Source organism: Exophiala bonariae, assembly GCF_035927105.1.
Source record: "Exophiala bonariae strain CCFEE 5792 chromosome Unknown scaffold_33, whole genome shotgun sequence".
NCBI lineage: Eukaryota > Fungi > Ascomycota > Eurotiomycetes > Chaetothyriales > Herpotrichiellaceae > Exophiala > Exophiala bonariae.
Window position 1 is genome coordinate 280,863 of NW_027042508.1, and position 11,842 is coordinate 292,704.

Genomic DNA, 11,842 nt, shown 5'->3' on the forward strand with positions numbered 1-11,842 from the left:
CTCGGCCTGTCCGTTAGTGATATGATCAGGTCAATCAGAGTCAATGAAAAAGAAAATTAGCTGAAATCTTTGCACAGCCGCGCCCAGTGACCCCGTTCTTCCCTTTCAACGTCTCCCTTGAGCTTAGATACTTACGAGAGGCGATTAAGCACGCCGAGCCGCATCCAACAGCTCCTTTGCCTTGAGATTCTCCTCAAACTCCTCCGGCTCTTCCACCCGCCAATCCATCTTCCTCGGCGGCCGTAGTCCCAATTGCACCTTCTGATCCCAAATCCTATCATGCCGCTTCGCCCACCTGACCCTGCGCTCCTGCATCTGCGCCTCCGTCGGCCGGAAATTGCTCTTCAGGATGCGTCTGATGGCCTCCGGAGAGACCTTGAAGTGCTCCGCAAGATTCGGCGTCGAGTATTTCTCTGGATCCTGCTCGTGCAGCCCCCTTATCCCCTCAATCGTGTCTGGCGACAGCTTCTTCCGCGGCTGCCACCCTTCTTCTTTGAATTTCTGCAGCAGTCCTTTCTTCTGGATCTGCCATTCCTCGGCTTTGCGCGGGAGAAATAATGCTCTGTTCTCTTTTGCTACCAGCGTACCCTTGTCTTCGACTGGCTTTGTGTTGCGTCTGATCCTGCGCTCGTAGGGTGGTTGTCGCTCCTGCGATAGAGGGATGTGTGCATCTCTGTCCGGTGCTGCTCGGACAGATGTGGGTGCTTGCTTGTTCCTGAAGCCGGATTTCCTGGACTTCACTAGCAGTGATGAGCCTTCGACGGCTTCCCATTCATCCTGCTTGAATCGCGGTTTGGGTTTTCGCTCAGGGCGTGCGAACGAGGGCGCAGACGCGTCTTGTGAATATCTCCGTCGTTTACGTGCATGCAAATCACTTGCGGTATTGTGATTGGGATTCGTCGTCAATGTAGCCCGTATGCTATTGAACAATGGCGGTCTTGATGTCGCTGCTGAATGGGTATGCCGACATGCTGTCAGAGTCTGCTGCCGGAGGACTACAAGGCAGAGTATGTTTTTTGTGCCTTGTATATTGACGGACATCTCTAGGCTGATGCAACGCCTTTATTGCCCGCTCTTTTTTACCTCCCGAATCTTTCTATTGTTGCTTTTCTGAATGACAGGGGAGAGATTCAACTAATTTCTTTGCACTCAAGGAGGCATGGCGTCAGAGGCATGTCGTCCCCATGACTCGACGCACATGTAAAATACTGGACCTCTGACTCGTGCACAGCCCACATCCGAGGTCGATCTCGATGATGATCGTTGACATCAACAGTCGCCGTGTCGGTTGACTAGTCCGATACTAAGCCTGGATTGTCATATTCTCGAAGATATGGCTTCCTTTAAGTATTTTCCTCCGACCAGGAGCACTCCAAAATTGATATGGCGTGGCCAAACCCGTTCAGACGACGGGATGAGCACACCCGCACATGCTGGGGATACACTTTCCAGTTGACTCCAGATCATCTGACGCCCGAGCAGGCACATCCATTGAAATTCTCCTACGATGTACTTGGAGAAGAGTGTTATGATATCTTGAAGCAAATAAGCCCGCAAGAGGCGCCGAGAGCAGAGACTCCATTACCGAAATCTGAATCACTTCAGAAATCGCGCGAGACAGTCCCAAGTGGCGAGAAACCATCAAAGCCAAAGCCAGATCTCTATGCTATTTTTCGTGACAACCATGAAAATGACCCCAAGTTACAACAGCTCTGGGATGAAGTCACGACGATCCCGGACTGGGTTGACTGGGACCAAATCGCTCGAGGACAGGACATATTCTACCGATACGGAGGCGCGACAATGACAGGCTTAGCATATCAATCCCTCCTAGGCGGTATGGGAGCGAACCGTGTGGTCGAAGTCCTCGCCCGCACGGGTGGCTTTTCCGTCAAAGTGGCACGCCACAGACTCTTCGAAACAGCCCAGCACATCCTCGAATGCACCCGGTCCCTCGAATCAATCCGACCAGGCGGTGCAGGCTTCTCATCCAGCATCCGCGTCCGCCTACTACACGCTGCGGTGCGCGCACGCATCATGAAACTTGCCGAGACGCGACCCGAATACTACTCGGTCGAGAAATACGGCGTGCCGATCAACGACCTGGACTGCATCGCGACGATCGGCACCTTCTCAGGCACGATCATCTGGCTCTCACTGCCGCGACAAGGGATCTGGCTCCGCGAGCAGGAAGTGCACGACTACATCGCGCTGTGGCGGCTGATCGCACACTACATGGGCACGCCGACCGAGTGGTTCTCGTCGCCGGCCAAGGCCAAAGCCATGATGGAGTCGCTACTGATGAACGAGATCAATCCGAGCGAGACGTCGAAGATCCTCGCCGCGAATATCATCCGTGGCCTCGAGGCGCAACCGCCGACATATGCGTCCCGCTCGTTCCTGGAGGTGAATGCCCGCTGGTTGAATGGGAATGAGCTCTGTGATGCGCTTGGGCTGGGGAGGCCGAGTCTTTGGTACTGGGCGCTTATGTCTGGTCAGTGTATCTTCTTCATGAGTGTTTGTTACCTGTATCGATCGATACCGAGTCTTGATAAGCGGAAAGTGTCGGCGTTGAGGAATGTCTTCTGGGCGCTGATTGTGGAGGGTAAATATGGGTTGGGTCAGGAGACGGTGTTTGATTTCAAGTATATTCCGGACTTCAATGTCATCACGGCAAGAGGAGGCGATGAGCAGGCTAAGATGATGGAGGCCGGTGTTGAGCGGAGGAGTTTGAATACTTTGCTCATTGCTACAGGTTGTCTGTTGTTCACAGGCTATGTTGGTTTGAAAGTGACAGCGGGCATTCTAGGAAGGATTTTCTAGTGGAGAGTCCTGCAGGAATTGAGCTCGCAGTTTGTCCCGGAAGCTTGCAGCACCAACTTGACAGTGCTGAGAATATTACCGACTTTCATCCTCCATCATAAGCTCTCAACCCACTTCGCCAACACCAGCGCCTCCTTCATGCCATCATCCACGTTCAGAACATGCTTCCCAGACTTCTCAATCTCGGGCGGCTGCGGCACAGGTCTCTTCTCCGGGTCACATTCCTGGCACAACCGATTCGCTTTGAACGTGTAGCCACGCAGGGCTTCAGGATCAGCACTACCGCGCTCGATGAATCTGGATATCTTGGACTTTTGGCACGATTGCTGGTAGGATTTCTTGTGGTTCGGATTGTCGGGCGTGCATTGGAAGTGGATTGAGAAGGAGCGACACATCGTGGAGGGTTGTCCTGGACTGAATTTATGATCCTTTGGATGGCAAATGTTGGCGGTGTTGATTCAGAGATCCCGACTTTGATAGCACTCTGCGGAAAGATGGATATTTGTCAAGGATAGGCGAAAGATTCTTCGCGGCTCGGGCGTACAATCGTTCTGAGTAGCCAGGTACCAAACTAATCTCGCCCTTGTTATCGCTGTGGACGTAGATTATACAATCGCAGTCGTGATATCTGCCTCATATGGTTCAAGGGCCTGTTACATAAGATACCACTGGAACTTCTAAGCCGTGGCTCTAGACTGCCAGTGCCCGAGAAAGCCAGGTTCTTTCCCCCAAGACCCGTTGCAGATGTCAAATAACCCACAGTCACGATCTGCTGATGAGCGAAGTCTTGCTGTGCCGGAGATTGAACCGTAAATGGTAGTAAGGCACGCGGCACCACAGTTGAAGTCGATTATTCTAGATAGCACCTATTATGCCATCAGCATAGCGAGAATGCACAGAGGGACTCGCGTAACCTAGCTACCTACGCATACATGAACTACTCGAAGAAGAAAAGCGGCACACCGCATTCCCTATTGTCAGAAAGCAAATAGCAAAACTCACGAATCGCGAGGTGCTAGGGTCAATTGCCAGCATGGCAAAACTCACACCCCGCTTCTTCAGCTCATTCATGGTTGCTTTCTCGCAGGTTGCCTCCGAATAGCATGCTAGAGCACGGGAAACCCAAAGATAAGAACTCTCCGTTGCCCATGCGAGAATGGGATCACGAAATGCAGGGTGAGATTCGAGCGAGGGGCTAGACGAACCGATCGTCACAGCGTCAATCCTGGACGCAGTTGATCTGCTGGACGGATGGTGACGGAAGAGGGAGGGATCCGCCTACGAGCCACACTGTTCAAGTGATAAGCATTACCTGGGCTGTTGCTTGTTTTGTTCTGTCACCAGATGCCCTGGTGGTACTAGTTCGTGGCTCTTGCTAAGGTTTATATGAGAATTGCTGATCAAGTGTCATCATTGGTACTTCAATGTCCGGATACGACGATACTTGAACTCCTCGTGTTTCGCTTTAAACTCCAATAACCAAAGATGTCCAACCTCAGGAGAAGGTGCTCGATTGGATTCTCCTCCACACCTGCACCACTACCAATGCCAAATTCAACCTTTGTGCCTGTTTGCTGCGCAGGAGATTGGGTTTCGCTTCTCAAGAAATCAATCAACTCAGCCATGTTCCTCCGAAAATCATGCTCGTATCGTTTCATCGTAATATCATCATCATTCCTGCGCGTCCTACTAGCTTCGGTCTGAGTTCGTCTGTATGCAGCAACTTGCAAGATAAGACCGAACAAGTCATGCAGCAGCCTCAGACCTTTTGTTTGTTTATTCCTCAGCAACATAGCGCGAAGGGTATCATCAAGCGTCTGCTCGTGCAGCGTGTTGAGATAGTCTTGGCTCCTCACAGCGTTCAATGTTCTTACGTAGTCTTTTGCGTCAATATAAGCTTTCACATTTTTCAATAGAACATCGAAGGGTTGCCAACAAAGAGTCATAGCCGTATTCTGGCAGTAATCTGCCAAGGCCATAACAAAATGGTGCATTTCTAGAATAAGCTTCTGGTGGGTAAGCTCCTTTCTCGATGCCCATTTTGTTTTACAATTATCCCTCAACAAGCCTTCAGTCACATTGTGAAGTCGGAGGATGAGTAGAAGGTGTTGGAAGATGCGGTCATATTTGTCGAGAACGCTTGTGCTAAGAACGTTTTCTAGAATTTGGTTGGGTGCTTTGTACTGGAGTCTGAGGAAGTTCAGAGCATGGATGGAATCCACATCCCGACACTTCTCGAGATCATCAGAGGGCATATCCCGAATCGCAAAGGAGATCGTACTCTCAAGTGAGCCCTCTTTTGAGCTGGTGAGACTATCAGAAAGGATACCCATGAGTACAAGTCTGAGCTCCGATCCTGCTGGTGGCCATGCATCCCGACTTTGCAAGCGTAGCCCCGTTGAACCACCACTGGATCGATTATGCTCCCCACTCCGCTGGTTTGGGTCGAAGAGAGCAGTAGTAAGACGCTGGGAGAATGTTGGATGGCCAAGTAAATGGAAGTCTCGCTGGATTTTGATGTGGGCAATTAGGTTGTGCTTGTCGAAAAGCATCTGAAGTACCGCGTAAGATAGTAGCCTGTGCTGTGCTGCAATCATTGGTGCAACTGAAGAAGCCAAAGCTTGATCGAACGGGAGTTGCAGTGGTTCTGAACCTTCATTACCAAGCTTTGTCAGATAGGAAATGACATGCTGTTCGAGATGACTCTTCTGTCGCCTCGCTTCGTCCCGCGCAGGTGAATTGAAGAGATCCATGTCCAAATGAAAAGGGTCCTGAGGATGCGTTGCGGGCATATCTTCACTTTCCAATGAATACCCCATTCCGGTGAGCTTACTCCCGGTCATTGGGGTATTGGTGGTTGAGGCTAGGATTGTTGGTCTCATTGTATTTTCGTACTCAAGGACCAATTTCTCTTGTTCACGTACATCTGTGTAAGCATAGATAGGTCTCAGGGTCACAGTAGAGGCAGCTTTATTCATCCTGTCTCGGATGACCGAAGCCTGCGTTGAACATTGGCCGAGCAATTGCAAACTTCGTTGCGTCTGGGATACGAGAAGTGAAGACTCGTGGGAGAGCAACCTTCTCCACGATTGGTCTTCTTCGTCTGTCCAGTCTAGAGTATGACCGTTTCTTAACGGTGATGACAACCCTATTGTACAGCACAGATTTTCTAGAGCCGGCGTGGCAGCCTGGGTGAAAATCTCCTGCAATATTTGAGTGAGCCCCGAATGTGCCATTGACGCAGCTGACGTCTCTTTCGTTAGAGACAGTATCACTTCGTGGTCCGATTTCCAGGGCTTGGTGGCCGTGCAACAACTCGTCAAGATCTGTATCAAGGGCTTGACCCTAGAAACAATTCGATTTACTTGCAATAAGGATGATACATCCGTACGCAAGTCTTCGAGATGCTTGTGAATGGCAAAGAGAGCGGACCTGGCGGCGGATAGCAGAGCAATCCTCGAAGGAAGCACCCTGTGGCTTTTGGCGTCTAGATCTCGGAATGATTCCACCAGTATCCTGGTATCGCCACCGACGATGGAGAATAAGGCAATGGTGTTTCGTAGCAGAGTGCCACTATAACCTATGGCGATAATGTTCTCCCAGCAAGTGTGGAAGGAGTTTTCCTCCGCAATCCACCGGAACAAGCCTGAAGATCGTCCCAAAACGAGCTCAAAGGCGGCATTGAGAAGTACGTCGTCTTTCACGATTTTCAACGAGTTTGTGGCCGGCCTATTCGCGATCAAAGTGAAGACTCGCGGGCTTACTTCGCTAAGATAACCCGACTGCGGCTCATCGAGTTTCTCATCCAAGAAGTTGTCCCAGAAAATCAAACGATTTCTTCGCACTTTTTTAAAGACTTCAGGGAGTGCCCAAATGTCTGTGATCTCTTCATCATCTGTCTCGCCCAATTCCTCCTGCACCTCAAAAAACTCATTCTGGCTGGACCGCGATGGAGAGGAAGGAGGAATTGAGAGGTCTGGTAGTGGTACATTGTTAAAGTCCAGAGACAGGACATTGGATCGAAGTTCAGGCAAGTCTTTCACTTGGGGTTCTTTCAGCCGTAAGAAGCCGCTTTCAAGGCTGTTGTCGAAAATGAACCCATTCCATATCCCTGTGGAATCGATGAGAAGTGAGGGGATCTCTGTAAGCGTCTCGGAAAACGGGCTGTGGAAGTTTTGGCGAGACATCGTGACGTTACGAACTTCATCTTGGTAGACTCTATTCTCGAGTATTGTTCAATGCGATTCTTGATGATGTGACGGGGCTTCAATCTGAATGCTGGCCGTTGATATGTTGCATGAGACACTCACCGATGTCAATGGGGAAGACGCGCCGAGGAAAGCGCGTCGATGATGTGCCCGAATAGGGTAGGTCTAGCCGAGCATATAATTTCAAGAACAAGAGCATCGAAACACCAGAATGCCTACCTTGTGGATGTGAACGTGAGAATCTTCAATTCTAAAGATCAAAGGTTGTAAGTCACGGATCTGTCTACTGCATTCGGTGGCGACGCTGTATTTATTTCAGTTATACGATCGACTGGGGGACCATGGCCTGGCAAGGACATTCACCATAGCCGGCCTTTCTTAGTATTCGACGGTGCACCAGTACCTTGGTTCCGACAATTACTTTCGTGTGCCAAAACCCTTCTGGACGCGCTGATAAGTCGATGCTTCACTCTGAGTGATCGTCATCACCCAAAATTATGGCGGAGGAAAATTCTGTCACGATGGCGGACCCAACTCTCGATCCCTCACGATGGACTGATGATCAGGAGTCAACACTACTGCAGGCAATTGTCCGCTGGAAGCCAGTTGGCATGCATAAGCACTTCCGCATGATCGCTATCAGAGATTTTATGATCAGCCAAGGCGTTACCTCGGCCGAAGATGCACACACCACAGCAGCCGGCATCTGGGCCAAACTGGGATCATTATACGACCTGGAGAAGCTAGATGAGCGTGAAGACTCGATAATCGACGGTGAAGACTCTAAGGGAGACGACTACTTTCGAGACTTCGAGCTTCCACGAGAGGACTTCGAGGAGTTAATGTGGCAAAGACGAATTGCTCCCGAGGGAACTCAAAGCCCTGCTATGTCGAGAAGAGCAAGCACGGTTGCCGACACAGACGAGCCACGCTCCTCGCCTGTTCCGGGAAAGGGCTCTGTGCGCGGTGGAAGAGGGTCTGGACGTCGAGGCGGCAGGCTTTCCCGTCTACAGAATGAATTGGAAACCGAGAAGACCAGCAGTCGACGGACGAGTAAGGCCACCAGCGTTGCTGATGAAGATCAGGTTATGGAGGATGCCGATGATGACGACGAGGAAGAACAAGATAGCGAGGACGAGGAGGATGCAAGTAGTGAACCAGAGGAAGATGAGAGAAAATCGAAAAAGGTTGCACGTGGTGGCAAAAGAGGTGGTCGAGGCAGACGTGGCGGACGCCGCAGATGAAACTTCAGCAATCAGAGTCTCTAATGCAGGATGATTAGATGGATTTTGCTGCAACTAGTCCGAGCGAAGACTGTCAAAGCAGCCCTTGGACGCAGCTTTCTGGATGGGAATGAGCAAGCATGTATTGGGAGATGATCAAAATACCAGGACCTCAGGCTCTTACATTTTCCTGCGACTACGTGCACACCCAGCTAGATACAATCTATCTAACCAGTCAACTTTCTTCCCCTCTCCTTCTCTGGACGCTGCCGCTTGAAGCAACCAAAACTATTCCTACTGCCCTCACGCAATTTCTTCAACACGACACGCATATCACCTAATTCCTGCTGCAGCCGCTGTCTCGCATCGTTCGTCGTGCGCTTATCCAACTCAGTGTAGATCTGGCCCTGCGTCTCACCCGCCTTGGTGGTGGCGTACTGCGACATGGTCTGTGCAATAAACTCCGTATCAAGCGTAGCCTGCATCAGGGCGGGGAGCGTATAGGTGTTCGGTTTGCGCTCCTTGAAGCCGTCCAACAACGCTTGCGAGACGTTCTCGAGCAGGAAGGACAGGATTTCAGTGAGCAGTGGGCTGCTGGTTGCAATATTGGAGACTGTCGTCGAGACTTCGGTGTGCACCATCACTAGTGTCATGAGCGCGGAGTAGACGTATGGTCGCACCTGGTCGGGTCTTCCTGTTGTTGGTGCCCAGGTGGGTGCGTTGATGCCTTCTTTGATCGACTTCGTGAGTCCTATGACCATGGGTTTGGTGTATGAGTGGAATAGTTTCGCATCAATCTGGGTAAAGACATCGCGGATGGTTTTGGATTCATCTGCCAACGTGACTGAGAATGATGTTTCGAAAAGTTGGATCAGTGACGGCACATGATCGTTTCGCAAGGCTTTCAAATTTGACATGGTCAGTAGCATGCGTACATTGCGGCTAGAGGGATTGATAGCGTCCTGTGTGAGCATGTCGTTCAAAGCGCCACCTTCCGCAATGGAGCCCGATCCGATTGATAGAACCCATTCATCCTCTTGACCTTGCGTTGATGATTCGGCATTTTCCAACATTCCGCTGACTGCTTTGTAGACGCTACTCACAAATTGTGTACGTACCATCTGCAGGAGTTTGGATGGTGGTGGAGTGATGATTTCTCGACCGGCTTTCGCATGCGTGTCAGAGAAATAGAGGACTTGCTGCATGCCCAACAAAACCTTGCGTTCGAAGGCCGCAAGATATAACGGCATTCTTGTCTGATCACGCTTTTCTGGTGCTCGAACCCAGTCTTCGAGGGATTTGCAACTTTCCGCATCCTTGCCCCATGCCTCACAAACGGCTCGCAAGCATCGTTCACGAGCACCGGCGATCATGGATTTAATCTTGTCATAGACTGGTCCGTTGTTCGTGACGGATCTTAGCGCAGCCATTTCGCCAGCAGCGATTCCAACAAGGGCCAGGATCTTCTCCAGATAGTGCACAGCGCTTAATGCATTGGAATGTGGAGGCCAAAAGGCGAAATCCTCCCAAGGTTCACCCCTCTTTGCTGCAGCTGCAGGTAGGTTGTTGGGATCCAACCTGCCGATCCTCCCTTCGGTAGGGGAGAATGGGACAGGCGCCAGAGGTGTTGTTGGGGTTTGGGCAGATCCAGGTGTTGGTGAGAAGAGTGCTGATATGTCTTCGGTGGGAGGCTCGGCAAAGAGCGAGAACACAGCATCTCTGACCTGGGTAATCAATTCGACCGCACCATTGCGTAGGGAATTGATGTTGCCTTCAGAAAGTTGATGGTGTTTAACACTTTCACCATCGAAGCCTCTAGGGAGGCTCTTCTGTCTGCTGCCTTCGATGAAAGAGCGAGCAGAAGCCCAGAAATCAACCACTTCACCAAGAAGGCCGTTCGATAGCGACAGTAGTTTCGTGATGTATGTCAAGATACAATTCCAGAAATCAACCACGTTTTCTGTGTCAAGTGCTTCTGGCCGATCCTTAGATGCCTGGCGTAGAAAAGCTGCTATCGTTTGTGACGAAGGCTTTTCTCCAGCTGCTAGACGCCGACGAAGGATCTCAATCTCGATCTTTGATCTTTCGACAACGGCCGCTATCTTGTTCTTTAGAGAATCATAGCGACTCAGAAGATAAACCCAGATTGGACTTTCATCAACTCCTAACTCCAGTAGTACGTTGATCAACTCCACATGCTCCTCCGCTTGAGATACACCAGGGAGTGAGTTTGTAGAAGGCATATTTGATAGTCTGCGCCAGATGTCGCGCTTCAGAGTTTTGACTTGTTCGTCCGCGTCGGTCCAGAGTCTGCCTGCAACAATAATGCGGTGAACTTGCTCATCGGTTAAGGTTCTGCCATTCTGTACCACGCCATCGCTAAGAGATCTTGCCTCGACTGCGTACCGACGCGCAGAATTATACAGCTCGACGGCTTTGCTGTAATCCTTCTGCTTGATGGCTTCATCCAGATTCAGACCCACCTCGTAAAGCGCCTGATCCTTCGCGATAGCCTCCGCAATGGCTTTGAGGTTTGTTTCACGCTCTTTTCCCCCTAGAGCTGGTCCCCAGACATCTTCAGCCTTTTGAGCGACCTCTAGGAGTGGTCCTTTGATACCTTGCACGCCGAATTCGGTCTCTTTTCGAAGAGCATTCTTGCTTGGAGTCTGTGGTGGGGCTTGACTATGCATACCTGCTGCACTGCCACTGCTAACATTGCGGAAATGAATCCCACTGGTGCGCCTAGAGTGTCGAGGCGACGGAGGAGGTGGTGCTGAGGTTGAAGTATCAATCCCCTGATTGCGCATTTCGGTGTAAACATTGTCGATTGTAGCCTTGGCGCGTACAAAGCGTTCAAAATTGGTCTCCACCAATACTTTTAGTGATGCTGATTTTTGATCGATTGACCTCGACAAAAATTGCAGACCTCGGAGCAAGTCATCGATTGTGGCATCAGAATGTGTTTGGGACAGAAACAAAGCCGGTGAAAACGTGGTCGATGAAAGCATGAATTTGTTGCGTAATCGAGAATCCTGCTCAACAGGCAAGCCACGGTTCCGCAGAGTTTGAACGACACTGGCGTTGTGGCCTAGAGGATCTGGTTCATCTTTTTGAACCAGGTTCGCTCTGCCATCACCAGTCTTCTGAGATCCTGGGAGTAGACTTTTCCGTTCACTTGCACTTCTTTCTAGAGCTGAGTATCTTGATCGGGATCGTCGAATGCCAACGGCATCTGGCGCGTCTTCTTGATCATCACTGTCGTCTAACTCTTTAGGCCACTCAGTCGGATATGGAGTGGGCAAATTGTAGTGAGTGACGATGGTTCTTTCATATTCAGCCATTTTCCGAACAACCTACACCCAAGCCACTCGTAGTTTGGGAGAACCCCAGATTTGATATCACTAATAAAGCCAGTCAGGTCCAGGGGCAGTCGGATGCTGTCGGTGAGGTTCGTGAAAGTTGCCCGATAGGTTTATCTTGAAGCTAACACTGCGCTTAATGTCTTGGCATCGCTTAGAGCACATCGGCCGATATCGCCGCTCCGAGAGTGCACTATCCGTACCCGTACTAGACTCATTCCAGCTCGCT

The 11,842-nt window shown here is 50.6% G+C and overlaps 6 protein-coding genes across 6 annotated transcripts; 2 read left to right on the forward strand and 4 right to left on the reverse strand.

The window, feature by feature from the left end:
- Positions 1-144: 144 nt before the first annotated feature.
- Positions 145-1,041, reverse strand: LTR84_008765 (uncharacterized protein; the record flags this gene model as incomplete). The annotated part of the gene is made up of 1 exon (XM_064852310.1): positions 145-1,041. One exon carries the CDS (start codon positions 1,039-1,041, stop codon positions 145-147), a length of 897 nt encoding a protein of 298 aa, XP_064701584.1.
- A 342-nt stretch (positions 1,042-1,383) lies between these two features.
- Positions 1,384-2,823, forward strand: LTR84_008766 (uncharacterized protein; the record flags this gene model as incomplete). The annotated part of the gene is made up of 1 exon (XM_064852311.1): positions 1,384-2,823. One exon carries the CDS (start codon positions 1,384-1,386, stop codon positions 2,821-2,823), a length of 1,440 nt encoding a protein of 479 aa, XP_064701585.1.
- Positions 2,824-2,918: 95 nt separating this feature from the next.
- LTR84_008767 (uncharacterized protein) lies at positions 2,919-3,218 on the reverse strand (the record flags this gene model as incomplete). The annotated part of the gene is made up of 1 exon (XM_064852312.1): positions 2,919-3,218. One exon carries the CDS (start codon positions 3,216-3,218, stop codon positions 2,919-2,921), a length of 300 nt encoding a protein of 99 aa, XP_064701586.1.
- Positions 3,219-4,244: 1,026 nt separating this feature from the next.
- LTR84_008768 (uncharacterized protein) lies at positions 4,245-7,010 on the reverse strand (the record flags this gene model as incomplete). Its single annotated transcript, XM_064852313.1, has 1 exon — positions 4,245-7,010. The coding sequence occupies one exon, from the start codon at positions 7,008-7,010 to the stop codon at positions 4,245-4,247; it is 2,766 nt and encodes a 921-aa protein (XP_064701587.1).
- A 542-nt stretch (positions 7,011-7,552) lies between these two features.
- Positions 7,553-8,275, forward strand: LTR84_008769 (uncharacterized protein; the record flags this gene model as incomplete). Its single annotated transcript, XM_064852314.1, has 1 exon — positions 7,553-8,275. One exon carries the CDS (start codon positions 7,553-7,555, stop codon positions 8,273-8,275), a length of 723 nt encoding a protein of 240 aa, XP_064701588.1.
- A 206-nt stretch (positions 8,276-8,481) lies between these two features.
- LTR84_008770 (uncharacterized protein) lies at positions 8,482-11,595 on the reverse strand (the record flags this gene model as incomplete). The annotated part of the gene is made up of 1 exon (XM_064852315.1): positions 8,482-11,595. One exon carries the CDS (start codon positions 11,593-11,595, stop codon positions 8,482-8,484), a length of 3,114 nt encoding a protein of 1,037 aa, XP_064701589.1.
- Positions 11,596-11,842: the final 247 nt, after the last annotated feature.